This window comes from Epinephelus fuscoguttatus, linkage group LG21 (assembly GCF_011397635.1).
Source record: "Epinephelus fuscoguttatus linkage group LG21, E.fuscoguttatus.final_Chr_v1".
Lineage (NCBI taxonomy): Eukaryota > Metazoa > Chordata > Actinopteri > Perciformes > Serranidae > Epinephelus > Epinephelus fuscoguttatus.
In genome coordinates, this window is record NC_064772.1 from 17711165 (window position 1) to 17728137 (window position 16973).

Here is a 16973-nt window from a genome sequence, read left to right on the forward strand (position 1 = left end):
AAAAATCCTCCCAACAGAACACATAAGGAAAACATGATGCAGATCTAAAGCCATGTTAGGGGCTCTGGGAGATGTTGATGCTTTAAACTAAATGTTAAAGTCACAATTGTAATGCTAACAACCTGATTTTTTACGGTGCCATGCCATTGTTCCAACGGCCCAAAATTCCAACGTCTCATTAGTCCGAAAAATGTCACAATGAACCCAAAGCCCATTTCTCCCACAGCTTGCATCCCAAAAACAATCACCCATTGCTCCGCAGTCCCATTTCTCTGAAAATACACACTCCATGCAGTTAGTTTCAGTTTCCCAGCGGAGTTTGAGCCACTGATCCAGGGGTTTTTTACCAACCCTTTGCTGTGTTTGCCAGCTGCAGGGTGCTGATCCAGGGTGTTTTGACTGACTCTTTGTGGCGCTTCTTAGCTGCATTTCTACATATCATTTCTTGACAGTGTTTGAGCCACAGAACCCTGGTATCTTTCACCAACCCATCCCTGCCTTTCCAGCTACTTTTAAACCACCAAACATGAGATGTTTTAGGCTAAAGCCCAGTTCAGACCAAAGATTTGTGATGACACAATTTGCAACAGGCAACTACTGATCATTCTGCATCAGTAGTTCTGCAGTGTTCTAAAAACCTCCCGGTTCACACCAGTGCAACTAGATGAGATGGTGTATCATCTCTATGCAACAACTCTCTGTGCTTCAGTTCTGACTTCGAGTTGTCAGGCTCATTTTGTGGCTGAATATAATTTATAGCTTCTTAAAATATGAATGAGGATAGTGATAGTGACATACTGGCTACAGTTGCATTTGTGAAAAACAGAAACAAAACGAGCATCAGATGGACTGTATTCATAATAAATATACCAAAATAATAAAAATAACCAGCAGCAATTAATCAGTCAATGAGAATGTGTGTGTGTGTGTGTGTGTGTGTGTGTGTGTGTGTGTGTGTGTTTGCTGGGAGGGGGGGCGTAAGCACATACAGCGAGGAGCAGCAGCGACCTACTGTCCAACACCTGCACAGGTGAGGACGAAAACAGAGGGCTCGGCAGGGACAGAGCACCCAGAGCAAGCAAACACGGCATCTGTTGTCATTTTGACTTGACCAGCGGACTTCACTACAAGCCAATTGGCTGCTGAAACAGGTGATGTACTTTACATTCTAAAACCAGCCACTGGCAATTTGACCAGCTGAGTTGCAGGTGACACCATCAACTGGCTTGAGTCGAGCTCAGAGCAGCCAGTTCACAATGCTGCAACTTTTCTCTGCAACGTTCTGAAAGAGTTTTGTCTCTAATCTTTGGTCTGAACTGGGCGTTTCTTAACCATAAATAAGTGGTTTTTGTACCTAAACCTTATCACACATTCGCTACAGGACTGTTGACAAATACATCAGTTTTTCTGGTGTTTTGTCATCTCATTACAGGTAGTGTGTAGTTTCAGACTAAATGTGATAAAATGTGATGAATGCAAGTCCGGATGATAATAATACTGAAGAGGTTTTTCTCTGAAAGTAACTTTTCTGGTCGCTGTTCTTCACATTGTTTTGGGATTGTCAGGTAGGAGATGGGACAGCAGGGGAACACAGTCAGAGCATAGAAAAAAGGGCTTAGTGTGACAAAGTAGAGTTTGTACCTGCAGGAGGCGGAGGAGTGTTGCCCTCTACTCTTGCTGAGGAGGCGAGCAGACACCCCGGAGAGAAAGTGATGTCATCCAGGCAGATGTCACCCTTTGGACTTCGGCCCACCTTTCCCTCAAACATGACCTGAAAGTCCCTGCTGTGGCTCAGCAGGATCTCCCTCATCTGCCAGTAGTTGCCCTGATCTCCCGTCAGGTTCAGGAAGAGATGAAGATGCCCTTCGCTTTTGCCAAACACGCTGAGGGTCCCGATGCCGTCTCCAGACATGTGGAAATAAAAACGCATCTGGACAAAGGACGAGAAAATGAGAAATGTGTCAAAACAAGGTACAGACATACAGAGCGTGCAGATGTGAAAGATGCTTTTCAAACATTTCCCACTCTTATACTCAATTACTTGTCATCCGCATCAAAACAGTGTGTATATATTATATAATAACTGATTTTACAGCTACATATTCAAAGAAAAATACAGTCAAAATGCCAGTAAAGTCTGCTATTGTGACTGACTTCTACACTGACATGCTCGTCTTTGGCACTCAGCTTTCTTTTCCATTATCTTTTTCACTTTAGTTTCTCCATAGTAAGAATTACTTCTCATGGTGGACAATGGAAAGAAACAAAAAGTATGGGCATACAAAGGTAATTAAATTTTAATCTTCATCTCCAAATCGATCACTTTTTCCTTCTCCTCCTTGTCTTTATTAAGTGAGAGAAAACAATATCTCTCCATCGCACAGCACTGAGGCAGAGATATGTTTTATAGGTTTTCTTTACAAATGGAGGCGTGTTCATGAGCTACAGCAGCACAACTACACCTTCCATCTCAGGCGAGAGATTGCCCCGTCCTTCTCTCCCTCTCATTTCTCCCCTGCACAGCCCTCCCTACAGTTTAATTGGTGCCTTTTTGCTGACTGCGTGATTGATTGACAGGTCAGGAGTGGGATAAGACAGACACGATGCGCAGAGCAATCCGAGCAGTCAATCAAGACATCGTTCCTAGTAGAGCATCAGGCTGACAGCTGGGAGAATACACACACACACACACACACACACACACACACACACACTATAAAGTGCACAAGCACATACACTCTATTTGTAAGTTGCAACACATTCCTAAGCTTAAAGGCATAGCTCGACCTCTTGAGAAACAGATTTATTTCCTGTCTTACTGAGTTGAAATGATCAATACCGTTCTCATGTCTTTTAGCTAAATATGAATCTACAGCCAGGAGCTGATTAGCTTAGCTTAGCATAAAGACTATGGGGATTAACATTAACGTGTTATATATTGCTTGTTTAATGGTGCAGCACATAAAACCGTCTAAAACCACACTAAACAAACAAGATATAAGGTGTTAAAAAAGCAGTGTGTAAGATTTAGAGGGATTTAGTGGCATCTAGCAGTGAGGATTGCAGATTGCAACCATCTGAAATTTCTCCCACGTGCCAAGCATAAACTCCTGCTTAGGACTCCTTTAGTATTCTTTGTTCTGGAGGTTTTTGCTGGGTGCAGAATTATCCGCAGAGGTGTCTTCCTCTGCAAAACAAATGGACCAGGTGATTTAAACCAGTAAAAAACACTCAATGAAGCAGTTTCACCTTAAGAATTATCTAATTTATTTTGAATAAAGAAAACATACTTATTACATTCCATTTCTGTCAATAAATCTAAATCCTACACAATACTTTATATCATTCTGTAGCTTCCCAGTGGTGTTTCTTATGTATGCAAATCCAAACATTATGTTTTAGCATCAAAATGCTAATTTGAGAATTGTGTGTTATCGATATTCCAAATTTGCTATATTCTTCTAACCTTCTAACCTGCACGTAACCAACGCAATGTACTGCTCTGGATGCCATGTTAGTTTAAAAATCACACAATAACACAGACAAACAAGCTCCCAGTGTTCTGCAAGGTAGAATTACTAGTTGAGTGTGGTGGCTCTGAAGACAGTAACATAATGGCTTTAGTTCCTTGGTAAAGGTCAGGTCAAATGGTGAAAATATTACACTGACTCTATCTAAGTATCCCATAGAGCCCCAATTCAAGAATAAATACCCTTTTAGCTGTTATCATTATTATTATCACTGTAAGTGCTCTAACCTATGTCACCGTATTTTGTGAATGTCAAAGTGAGCACTTCCATTTGAAATACCTAGAAAACAACATCAATGGAGCTGATCTTTAATTAGTGTGCTTCAGTCATGCTGGTGGGCCGGTGTTTTGTGTGGGTCAGCTGGTCAGTGTTAAGTTTCATTTCCTAACTGAAAATAATATTCTGAGATGCATCGATGAGGTTTACAGCTGATTATACAACTCCCTCTGCTGCCTCTTTGATCGTTAGAGCATGGAATAAAGCATACATAAATATAGAAAATAAAATACAAACTAAATTTATGCAGTATCTTCAGCATGCAGTAAAAATATTCAATCAGGGATGAATGGAAATGTATTTTTTTTTGTCCCTTTAAAATGGAAAAAACTGCAGGAAAACATTTTAACATTCATGTCAGGGAAGCCACAGGAGAGCTAATATTTTATTACATTTTTTAGTGTGTCTTTAACTTATTCCATCCATTCATATTTTTATGGTTTTATGCATTTCACTTTTACTACTATAGGTAGTATTTGTTTTTGTTTCAGCTGTATATTCTATACAGAACCGTTGTTCTCGAGGGAGCATCTATCCAGAAATCATCAATGCATTAATCTTGTTTTCTAGTAGTTACATTTAAAATGATGACATCATACTAACGTGTTTTCCTGTCTGAAGAAGTAGAAATAACCTTTAATATTTAGTCTAACCTTGACTAACTGCCTCTTTCCGTCTGAACTTCAAGCTCTGTCTCACCTTGCACTGTGAACTCCTGTGGCTCAGTAACGGTCCTGATATGCGAGCGGCGTCCCCAGCTGCCTGGGGGAAGGAGGTCTCCAGGTAGAGGTAGTGCCCCGAGGGATCTCTCAGCGTGTGGTCATTTGATGGCCCGGTGCCAACTGTGGGAGTGCTGCCCGCTTTTATCAGCCAATCAAAGTCATCCTGACGGCACTGACGCCAGGAACAGAGGTCAAACTCAAAACTGCAGCGCCCGCTAAAGCCCTCTGAAAGGCAGCAATAAAAGAATAAATCAATCTGGACTGTCCAGTTACATGAGAATTAATTTTTCACAGGGAGTCATCAATCAGACATTAGAGGAGGCCTCACTGCAGATGTAGGGGTCCTCGTCAGAGTTGTCCCCACAGTGGTTGATGAAGTCACACAGGTTGTCCTGAGGGATGCAGTGGCCATTGGCGCAGGCGTACTGCTCAGGTGTGCATGGCTGGTCTGAGGGAAGAGGAGGGGAGCAGTCCAGGAAGCTAAAATCATCGATCACCACATCGCCCATGTAGCTGATCCCTCGCTTCGCCCTAAACACCACCTGACAAAGGACAACAAACCTAGAATCAACTCCAACACCTGTCTGTCATATGAAGATAACCACATTTTTATACTCCAGGATTGATAGTTAAAGGGACAGTTCACCGCAAAATCAAGAAAACATTTTTCCTCTTACCTGTAGTGCTATTTACCAATATAGATTGTTTTGGATTGGAGATATCGACCGTAGAGATGTCTGCCTTGTCTCCAACATAATGGAACTAGATGGCACTCAGCTTGTGGTGCTCACCAAAAAAATACATTTTAAAAACTTAACAGTTACATTTCTTTCTCAGAGTCATGACCCGGTTACTCAAGATAATCCACAGACCTTGTTGTGACCAGTTTCATGTAGGAACTATTTTCTTTCTACCAAACTACACCAGCAAACAATATCACCGCTCAGAATGAAGCATGTATCTGCTGTAGAGGACTGCAATGGGATTGCGGACCCAACATAAATCTCACGGGAACGGGAGGTTTTATCTTTGCAGCAGGTGGGCACGGACAGTCAAAAAAAACGTGTGAGCCCTGTAGGTTAATTACCATGAAGGATGGAGACATCAAGAAGTGAAGTGAAAAAGAAGATAAAAGCCGGACATTAAAATACAAAAGAAAGCAAGGCAAGTTGAACATTTGGAGGAACTTCTCAGCATTGTTACAGATAATTATAATAACACTGAACTCCAGAGACACCAGAATAACTGTAATTATGAATGTAATTATGCACTAGAAGGTAATTTTGCTACGTTTTACTGACAGGTATGCATATCTTACTTTTTTAAAATTCTTTATTTTAAGTATTTTTAAATGTTCAGACAAAACATAAGCTCCATAGTGAACACCGTGTAGGGACACACCAGTTAAGTATTCATGAGTTCACGTTTTAAATGTCCTTTTATTGTCCACAGACATTCACAGTCTTCTGAAATAAAGACCATTTCTCCAATTTTCTGAGGAATATTGCTCCTCTAGACCTCAGAGAAAAAGTTATCTTTTCCATTATAAAGATCTCCTTGATTATACCCATCCATTCTTCAAGGCTCGGAGATTTGTACCAGTTCTTTGTAATCGCTTTCTTACTGGCAATAAACAGTATTTTACACAGATACCAATCTTTTTTATTAATCACATCTTCCCTTATTGCACCGAAATCCAGGACCTTGACATCAGTAGGCATTTTATATCACAAAATCTTTTTGGCATATCTTTCTTAATACCACAGTAAAATGTGTTTTCCCTGTGGGACAGTAGAAGACTCAGTGTATTGAGAATCAATCTATTGTGCGGGCATGTATAGACAGACTGTCTGCAGGATAACGCACTCTGCAGGAGCGGGTGGTTGTAAATCCCATGGGAGCAGGCAGGACAGGGATTAAGAGAAAAGTCCAATGCAGGACTTTAACTACTCCTAGCTCACTTAGCGCCACTGAGCTAGGAATCATTACAGCTTAACTGAGGAGGACGCCAGTAATGTTTACGTCTCACACGTCTCGAGATGCACGCTTCCTTCTGCGCATGATAAGGTTGGCAGGTGAAGATCAGTGGAATTATAATAGTTCCTACATGAAACTGTTCACAACAAGGTCTGTGGATGATCCTGAGTAACTGAGTCATGATTTCTGGAAAGAGACATTGCTGTTGAGTTTTTTTTAAATGTTTTTTTTTTTTTTGGCACTCACCAAAAGCCGAGAACCATTCAGTTCCATTTCAGGCCGACATCTCTACGGCCGATATCTCCAACACTCGGCAACTCAAACCCAAACAATGTAGATCGATAAAGAGCACTACAGGTAAAAGGAAAAAAATATGTATCATCAGACAAGGCATTGAATCAAAAGAGCCAATAGCTTCTTATTCTGCAGGCAGTAGAAGAAGCTCTCAGAGAAAAGAGTAAAAGGGCACTTGGACTTTGAAAAAGAGGCTAATTGCTGCTCTGTGTGAAAAGTCCTTTCAGCTGCAGATTGTACCATCAGCGCAGTTCTCACTCTGTCGGGTCTGACAAAGGTTAATGTGCATCAGTGAAAATGTGCAAAGGCCGTGGTATTTGGTCAAAGAGATGGCTGCTCTACTGCTATGACACAGGACCTCTGTCTGCGTGGTCACACTGACCTGGAACAACCTCAGCAGGCAGACACCACAAAGGGAATGCATTTCTGATTACTGTCACTCTCACAAGTTAAGACTGATTAGTCTGAATTAGACTCAATCAATTCATTGATCATCAAGCTTGCATGTTCAATTTAGCCTGCCGTGGCTGAAATTAGGCCCATTACATTGATGTGCACAGGCACCTAAGAGGCTGTCCTTCAAAGTGAATGTCAATAATCTGGATCACATGTCTACTGTTGTAAAGTGATGCTGACACTGGAATATACATCATGTCAAAAGGGCTCATCACTGCAAACTGTTTTATCTCAAGTATATCCCAAAACTGTAATTACTCTCGAATATTTTGCTCAGTTTAAGAGTTCAGAAAAATAGGTTATAAATAAGTGTTGTTCAAGCAGCAGAAACTTTCTTTGTGTTATACTCTGAGATTTCTAGTGATTCTTCTGCCGATAAAAGCAGCAGTTGGTTCCCTGATAATTAAGCAAGTCACAATACCCACCACTTTTGTTATAGCACATACACCTATTGTAGTAAGCATAATATGTAACGCTAAAGCTGTGGCAATGGACACATACTTACATCCACACTTACATATTGTCATTTTATTACACATCAAGTTTTGCTGTGTTCACACCTAGCATTTACACTACTCTGGTGTTTTAGAACCTCTAAAGCTGGGACCTTTGAAAACGCTGCTGACCAAACAGCTGGGAACAACGCCAGGCTTTGAAGACACTTTGACGCTGACATAGTGGTAAAACCGTGGAATTACAACTTCTGGGTCTGTCAAGTGTTGTCATGGGGCCCAAAAAGCCATTTTTCCATAGATTTACACCGTGAAAGTGACGTCAGTTAATCAGTGGATACATTTTTTGAGCCTCACAACCCCTGTAAAATGACTCATCACTGCTGGTTTTTGATCCATGCAGTCCAATATAATTTTAAAGTCTAGACGAGCCGCATTAAATCATTTTGTCCCCATTCAAGTCAGCAGAGGACTAAAATGAAAGTTAGCCGCTTGGTTGGTGGATGTCTCCAGTGCATCTGCTTAAATGGGTCCAATGATGTGGAAGTAATTTTATATTCAGGAACTCAAACTTTTTGGCCCCATGTGCCACTGAGCAACTTATAGGAATGACTGGAGCCCCACGTCAGTGCTGTATCCAGTTGTCTTTATACGTCCATGTTCTGACCCTGTATTAGTTAAAAAGTGATTGCTTTTTAGTCTCGACATGCAGAAACTTAGACTTTTCAACAACTATGACGCAGACACCCATGTTCACTTTCTGACTGGGTCTTATCAGTCATGACATGTCAAGCCAACACATTATAGCCATGGCTTCCTCCAGCAATGGAAAATGCTCAAAGCTCTCGCTGTATTTGCTTTGTAACGATTCCCAATCTATTATTTCCACCGCCTTGACCACCTCATACTTAACACGTAACACACAGTTAACACTTAACGGGTAAAAAATATCTGGTCTTTCTTTCTGTCTTTGCTGTTCTTTCTAGATATTATTTTCTGTAACTAAACAACAAACCGCAGAGAAGATAATCTGCTTCCTGTTTAAACTGCAACACACATGCGCAGTGAACATTATGGTCATGTGATATGCATTTTCAGGCGTGATATTATGGACAGACATTATTTCTGAAACGGTGCCAAAAAGCTTGTGCATACAGAGATTGTTTTCATTTCAAAAACACAGTTTTAAAATGTAAAGGTATCAGTGTGGATGTAGCCTATTTACAGCTTGTGTTGATGTTACTTATTGTCTGTGTAAATCAGAAAAATAATTTAAAAAATATCTTTCTGCTGACAATACTGGCAATAAAAGCAAAAATTTGGTCCTGTGATACTCACAGGAGTAAAAGAAACTACCGTACCATCAAAAAGGATAACAACTGAGGAGACAGTGATGAAAATCTCTGTGAAAAACTGATATCACCCAATACAAGAGCAAAACAAACCTTTGATGCAATGTCATTGATTATCAACATATGAACCATTCCACTGCATTGAATCTGGTTATATAACACATTAGAAAGTGTTTCTAAGTGACCAAATAATTTACAGACCTGGACGTTGTTTGATAACCCCAAAAAAACTTCTCCTCGTCTCCATTTGTTGCCTTGGTTACCAGTCTGAGACCAAACCTCATGTGTGACATTTCCATACTTTAACAGCACCTGCAAAAATAGACAGATATGAGTTTTCTGATGAAACCATTCACAGTAAGTATTATTCTCCTGTTGAACACAGCATTTGTTACTCCTCTTACTTGCAGTGATCCCACTGTGAATCCACTCATGTGGTACCAGAAGACCAAAGTGCACTGTGGCCCCGTGGAGGAGATGGGAGGTGTCTGGAGGACAGTGGTTTGACCGTAGCCACCGTTTGAGCTGTCTGCACACATGTACCAACCCTCTGGACTGCCTCTGTCAAAGGAGAAACAGGAAGGACAGAACAACATTAGAATTCTGTCCCCATCTTGTGAATCCAGTAGTGAAATTTAGTATTAACTGAGACTTTGCATCATTATTGGGTTTGGTTGTACCGCTGAGTGAAAATCTATAAATACTTTTTCTCCTTTTATTTAGCTATACAAAGGACCATACAAACAATCTCATCATTTTCATACTGCTTAAAGGGAAACCAGTATTGACCTGGGCCCTGATTTTCCATGTTTTTGTGTCTAAGTGACTAATGGGAACAACAACTTTTGAAATTGGTCCAGTATTAAGACTACACTACAGCCACAGTAGCGAAATCCTTGTCTTGTCACATCTTGACTACTGCCCAGCAATCTGGTCAAATGCATTTAAACAAGAACTACATAAAATCCAGTTTACCCAAAATAGAGCTGCGAGATTAGCTCTGCACTGCTCTTTTAGGAACAGCATTGAAAAAATGCACAATGAATTGTCATGGATGAGAGTCAGTGAGAGACTAGCTTGTAGCATTATTATATTTTTGAAAAACATCTATATATCACGTAAACCTACTAGTCTCTTTTCTCAGCTGTTGCTCGCTAGTGATAGTCACAACTATGGCACTAGACAAGCCTTGAGAGGTGATTTCACCTTGCCTAAACCTAAAACTGATGCCCTCGAAAAAACAGTGATGTACAGGGCAATCACATACTGGAACAGACTTCCACAACATTTAGTTTTAATTTCCAGTAGAGTTGGTTTTAAGAAAATACTTAGAAGAGCTGTAATGCAGAAAGAGGTTGTTTTAGATAGTGACTAATGTTTTTGTCAGTTAATTGTATTCTGTTATGAGTTACGTATGTTTGATTTTCTCTATATGTATTTTTGTTTAATATCAATTTAATGTGCTCAGTTAGGTTATCATTACTTTATTGATATACATTTTATTTTTGCTTACTTCTGTATGTACTTTGTCTGTTATATTTTAATTTATCATTCTTTGTCATTTAGGATAATAGTTGTTGTTTTCTTTTTCCTTTGGTAGATGTGTGAATATATATATTATATTTGTTTTTTAATGTTTTTTGTTTTTTATTAAGTTTTGCTTGTGAATTTTTAATTGCACTGTAATTTTTAATTGACCCCAGGAAGAACAGTCACTACTGAGGCAGTGACTAATGGGGATCCACAATAAACAATAAAAAGGGCTGCAATGTAATGTAAAAGTGTTTGTTTTGTCACTGACAGGCTCAGATTGTTATTATAAGGGTCTCACAACATTACCGAAAGCCTACCCTACAGAGAAATGAAACGTTCTTCTTTACCTTTCAACTGGTCTGTTTGTTATTGTGACCTCGCTCAAGGAGAAGTCTCATTCTGAAATTTTCGAGCGCAACTTGTTGCAAGAAAAACATAATTTGAAACGTTGGTGGGAGTCGGAGAGAGAAGTGCCAGGAATAGTTTGTTGTGTTGGAGTACAGAAAGCATAGCTTTATGTTATGTAAAGATTTTCAATGTCAACGTGAAAAGTAGCTAGCTTTCACAAGACTTCTCCTTGTGCAAGACTTGGTTTCACACACTAACAAACGGATCGCATAAGCCAAAGGTAAGAAAAAACATTTCATAGCTCTGTAGGGTCCTTACGGTAACGTTGACAGATACTCATTATAATAATCAGCTACTGTCAGTTGCAAAAACAAGCACTAGGAGACGTAAATTAACGGTGCCCAGTCATCCATGGGGATTTCAATGCAGCTTGTTTGGCAGCCACTCTATTCTAATTTTGGACCAATTTCAAAAAAAAGTTGTCTCCATTAGTCACTTAGACACAAAAACACTGGAAAATAGGCTCTTAAAAAATAGAAATAGAAAAATAGTCTCCCTTTAATAGCCTTATCTATCCAAGCCTTCTGCAAAACACAGTCAAAGCAGGAGGTGTTGTGGTAGTTTACCGCCATACCACCCTGACCGCGGCCTATCTCATCAGCTAAGCAGGGTCAGTCCGGGTCAGTATTTGGATAAGAGACCGCCCGGGAACTTTTAAAATAAAATTTATGAATAAAATTTAATTTAATTTGAGAGGCCAGAGTGTGATGCAGGGAATCGAGTGGGGGGAAATGAGATGGGCAAGGCTGGTGTAACTAGCAGAGGAGTCCAGAGAGCAGCTGAGCTGATCCACAGTGGTTTCCAGGCAGTGCAGGAGTGGGACACAGAGGCAGGAGTCGGACCAGGGGAAGGCTACAGGCCGGGGGATAACAGGTATTAGCAAAAAGCTTAACAAGCAAAGACTTTCTTCCAAAAGAAAAAAAAAAAGGGGGGGGGGCTGGCATGAGAAACAAAGCCTACGATCTGGTGGTTTGCTTGACTTGAAGCCAGCCATTTGAAGCAGAGAGGATTGAAGATGGATTGCAGCTGCTGCCCGACACCTGCACACCTGATCCCACTCCTATAATCAGAGGCAAAGACAAAGAGAGAGGGTGAGGTGGGAGAAGCTTCAGGCTAGGGGGGAGAGGCGGAAGCAGAGGCTGTGACACACGACTATGACCCTGGGGTTTTCCTTGTGTTTCCCTGTGTTTTTCCCGTCCGCTATGTGGTCCAGTCTGTCTACATATGTCTGTGTCTGTGTCTGTGGGCATGGCGCTCCAGGCTTCGCAGCAGACACACTGACTTGTCATAATAGGAAAAGCACAGGTGAATTTATTAACATTAATGATGGCTGTATTCCACTTAGGGGAGGTTCTGGCATTGCACATGCTGGCTCACTGAAATATCTCACTGGGATGCTTAATGGAGCTGAGGCATTGTTAATTCGATCAGTTTCACCTGTGTTTTTCCTACTATGACATGTCAAAATTACCGGTCCCCATTACCGCTGATGATCCACACCTGCCTCCCATCAATCTCATCAAGCTCCAATATATCTACCCCCTGTCATTCATCCAGTCATCATCCGATCATTCAGTCAGTTACAGTGGTAGTAACTCCTTCCAGGCTCCTTGTAATCTAGTTTTTCTGCACATTCTCCTCAAGTGTTTTTTGCCCTGCCTTATTCTGTTCTCTTCTGCTTCAGGATCATCTCCACCGGTCGGCCTCTTCATCTGCTTGCCTGCTCTCCCTCTGCAAGTCCCTCCAATTAACCACGGCATGCCCCCCACGCATAGCCTAATAATAAATCCCTTTAATTCTGTACCTTACCTGGCTCTGCATCTGGGTCTTTCTGTCACAAATCATAACAAGAAAGTGACTGATTTCTTTAGATACTTGCAGCTAAGAACTTTTCTGACAATACACAATGAGTGGGGTAAACTCATAAAACCTACATCCATAGAAAACTTCATAAAGGTAATACAAATGGGAAATGGAGACAATAAAGTAAGTGAAGTGTGCAAAATATTTTCATCTACGAATCTACATAACACCCTACAGATAAAGCAGAGATAGGAAGCAGAGATGAACATGGTCATATCACAGGACACTTGGAGGGAGGTATGCACTGAGGCGCATCTGGTCCAACACATGGGGGGAATTTAAATGGAAATGGTAATTAGATCTTTCAGAACACCAGAAATAGTTTCTGAAATGGGCCCAACATACCCCAGCTCATGTTGGAGAAACTGTGGAACATGCACAGCCGATCACACCCACATATTTTGGCAATGTCCAAAGTTATATGTATACTAGAGAAAGGTATTTAATGCCCTTAAAGCAGTCTTTAGTGTTATCCCCAAAAGTCTGAATGTGAGAGATAAGAAATACCTCTTACATTACTTACAGCAGCCTTAAAATGTACAACCATCAGATGGTTGATATCGGACCTTCCTACATACAATACATAGATCTAAAAAGTCTGGGACCTCAATCAGATGCAGCAAATTACATGCTCATTACGATTACAAAAAAAACATCTTTTCTAAACAATGGAGTCTTGTCATGGCTTTATTAATACAATGGGGTTTATCATCCAGCAGGGCTCTGCCAAACTTTTGCTTTTATATTACCCCAGTGTACATATCACATACATTGTATGTAGCTGTCTGTAGAACAAGGTTGCACCTCTATTTCATCTGTATGATCATAATGTGGAGTGGATTATTATTACTAGGAGGGGTGTAAATTACTGGTCTCATTAGGATAGGATATTATATAAATTCTTTGGAAAACGATACAATATATGCCGGTATAACAAAGTCTGCCATGATACGATTTGATTTGATGCGATGCAATTTAGGGGCCTGCGATGAGACAATATTATCTGCCCATATGACAAAAGAAGCTGCCATTGCATTTTTTATTTTTTTTTTTTTGCTTTTTGACATAAAAAATAAAAACAAGTAAATAATTCACTGTAACTGCTTAAGTGCAGTTAAGTTTACTTTGAACTCACTCCACTAACAGCTCATGGGATATGTTAACCTTCAGGGCTTTCTGTCAGAAAGACCTTTCTAACCGCCATAAAGCATGGATTAACAACATTTAACATAAGTATCAAATTCAGCTCAGTAATAACTTTTAGGGTTCATGGACACAACAATTGTTTTTTCCTAGTCACCTGTTATTAGCTTTAGCATGTTTACACTGCATAAATTAGCCTAGCGGCTAGCGGACATTTTCCTCTACTTATAGCTTAACCAATTACAAATAACGTTATTATTTTTCTTACTCACCGTTGGTTTAAGTCTCTGTATCTCCCGACAGAACAGCTCGGTTGAATTTCAGCCTGCACACGTTTTTTCAGCTAACATTGTTGAAACAGAACAGCTAATGTTGCTAAAGCAAGAAGCTAGCAAAGTGAGATAGATGCTCATCCAGACAGGTAACGTTACGTCGTATTTTATCCCGTGACGTCATTGTTGACGCACGGTTTGTGCTCTGTCTGTTGATCCTTATTTTCTCCAAATCCAAATTATTTCCACTCTGCTAAATTCCCGAGTAAATAACATAATCCTGGTCGTCTTCCTCTGGGCAGCTTGCCATCTGCCTGCCGATGTTTGACTGTGACACAGACTTTCAAAATAAAAGTATCCTTAAAATGACGATATGGATCATTGAATTGATAAATCGATCGAGATCGATGGATCGCTACACCCCTAATTACTACTATTTTAAATCTTTATTTTTTTAAATTTCAAATTTGCCTTTTCCAACCAAAGGGCTAACATGTCGGAGTGGATGTATATACTGTTTTCTTTTTATGTTTAGGTAATTTCTGAATATCATGTGTACAAATGTATATACAGCTGGGAAAAAGGAAATGTAGCCTATATGCTGCATTGTTGTTGATTAACACTAAATAGAAATTAAGTTCTTTTAAAAAAAAAACACATGACAAGAAAGTTAAATACAAAATAGAAACCCAAACCTAATAATTATAACCAGAATGTTGGGTTGTGCCTTCATGATACTCAAATAACTTGAAAAAAAAAGTCAGAAAAAGTGGTTATTTTTATGCTAAAGATATAAAACATTATTTCAGTCCAATCATCAGCTGCAGGTATTTCTGCTTTTTGCCACTTTCTGTTAATGGTTTTCCTGCCAGCTGTAGTCAGAGTCCGAAATAGATTTTCAACATGAGAGGTAACATTTTCTAATGGCAGGCTGCCCAAATACAGGGTCTCTGGTTTAAATGAAATGTCCACCCGGAGTACCTTTTTGCAAACTTCATGAACCTCCTGCCAGAATGGAATTAATAGTGGGCAAGACCATTATGTATAATAATGATTTGCCTCAGAGAACCTACAGTGTCTCCAGCAGTTGGAAGATTTGTTATAATGACCCTTTTGAACTGGAATAATGGAGAACCTAATGAGGTTTTTCCAACAAAATTATCTCCATAAAGCTGAAGTTTGTCATTGTAGCTCACAGTTATTCATCCATTCCTCTTCTGTTATTTGTGTTATAGACACCAATAAAGTTTGAGGTGTTTATTGTGTTCTCTGTGCACATTGGTAATGTATTGTTGTGAATAAGTGATCTTCTATTAAACACCTATGTTCTGATAACAGCCTCTGGACACTGGTTGCTTTGATGGTGTGCCATCCTTCTTTTTACTCTGAGTACTGATGTCCAGTTTTAAAGTTGAGCATCTTTTTTTCTCTGGATTGCACACTGTCTTTTCTGTGACGTTGAACAAACCCTGTTCTTTTCTGCTATATGCAATTCACTTGAAAAACTCTTCAGTCACTTGTTTCATTCCATCTCTTATTTTACTTCTACTGGCTTCCTATAAATTTAAAGATCCCTTTCAGATGTATAAAACACTCCATTTGTACTGGGGAATTTCAACCTCGAACGCCCCATGAAGAGGAACCTCACCAACCCCAAACTCAAAATTCAAGATGGCTGCTCCGTGCAACAACAGTAGTGATAAACTGAGCACAGAGTTAGTTCAACCAGGACACAATGTCAAGTTCAGATCACATCCCAGCTACATCAGCTGATCTCAAACAGCCCAACTGATGGAGCAGCTGATTGGTGGAAGGGAGTCAGCTGATAGAACACATGATTCCTTTCTAAGCAATCAATTGCCAAATCTCATTCAGGGCGCCCTATTTAAACTGCTCTGGCCTGCCTACTGTTGCTGCTTCCTCTGCAAGCTGCTTTGCAACCCGCCTCCACTCCAGCTCCTCCTTTCCATATTGTGTCTGACTTAACAATGACATGTCTGTTTGTCACTGATGCTGCTCTGTTCCCGGGGAGTCCTTGCTGCTGCTCTCCCTCCCTTAGGCTTTCAATGTAGGCGCATGGAAGGGCAGGGAGGTTTGCTCTCTGCCTCAGGCTTTCCTTGTTTGCACGTGGAAGGACGGACAGGTGTGCTCTCTCCACCTTAGGCTTTCCACACAAGCGGGTAGAAGGGCAGAGAGGTCCCAGAACAGAGCCATACTGCCAAATATAATACTGCAAATAGAAATAGTTTTCTTTGACTAAAGTGGTCCTGACTAGCCTGTAGTAACATACTGTTTATTAGCACTCATTCACACTTGTTGCACTGGAACACAGTCAACTTTAATGTGACATCATTCCCAGCTCCGACTTCCCAGGTAAATGGTATGCAGCATTATAGCAGCAATATTTTCAATTTCAAAAGTTTAACTGTCGGGCCATAGTTCATACTTCACTGTGAGGTTCATGCTCAATACATGTGCACTGGTGGCTTTAAGTTTCCAGATCACAATTCTGTAACTGTAAACTTCCATTTTTAAGGTGAGCACAGAGAAACTATCCCCCTGTCAGCAGATGAATGTGAAAACAGCCTTCTAGTGTCAAACTCTGCTCATACATCACTCTGCACAGTGAAGGTCAAACATCCAATAAGCAAACATATTTCTGAGTGGAGGACCTACAAAGGAAAAGTTTTTTTAC

General features: G+C 40.3%; 1 protein-coding gene across 1 annotated transcript in view; it reads right to left on the bottom strand.

Moving 5' to 3' along the window:
- Positions 1–16973, bottom strand: part of malrd1 (MAM and LDL receptor class A domain containing 1) — a 101591-nt gene that overhangs the window by 52254 nt on the left and 32364 nt on the right. Inside the window, exons 14-18 of the mRNA XM_049565010.1 lie at positions 9464–9620; positions 9261–9371; positions 4857–5070; positions 4506–4753; positions 1642–1930 (exon numbers count right to left, since the gene is read on the bottom strand). Of these exons, the coding sequence (XP_049420967.1) occupies positions 1642–1930; positions 4506–4753; positions 4857–5070; positions 9261–9371; positions 9464–9620 (1019 nt within the window). The remainder of the gene's footprint in view (positions 1–1641; positions 1931–4505; positions 4754–4856; positions 5071–9260; positions 9372–9463; positions 9621–16973) is intronic.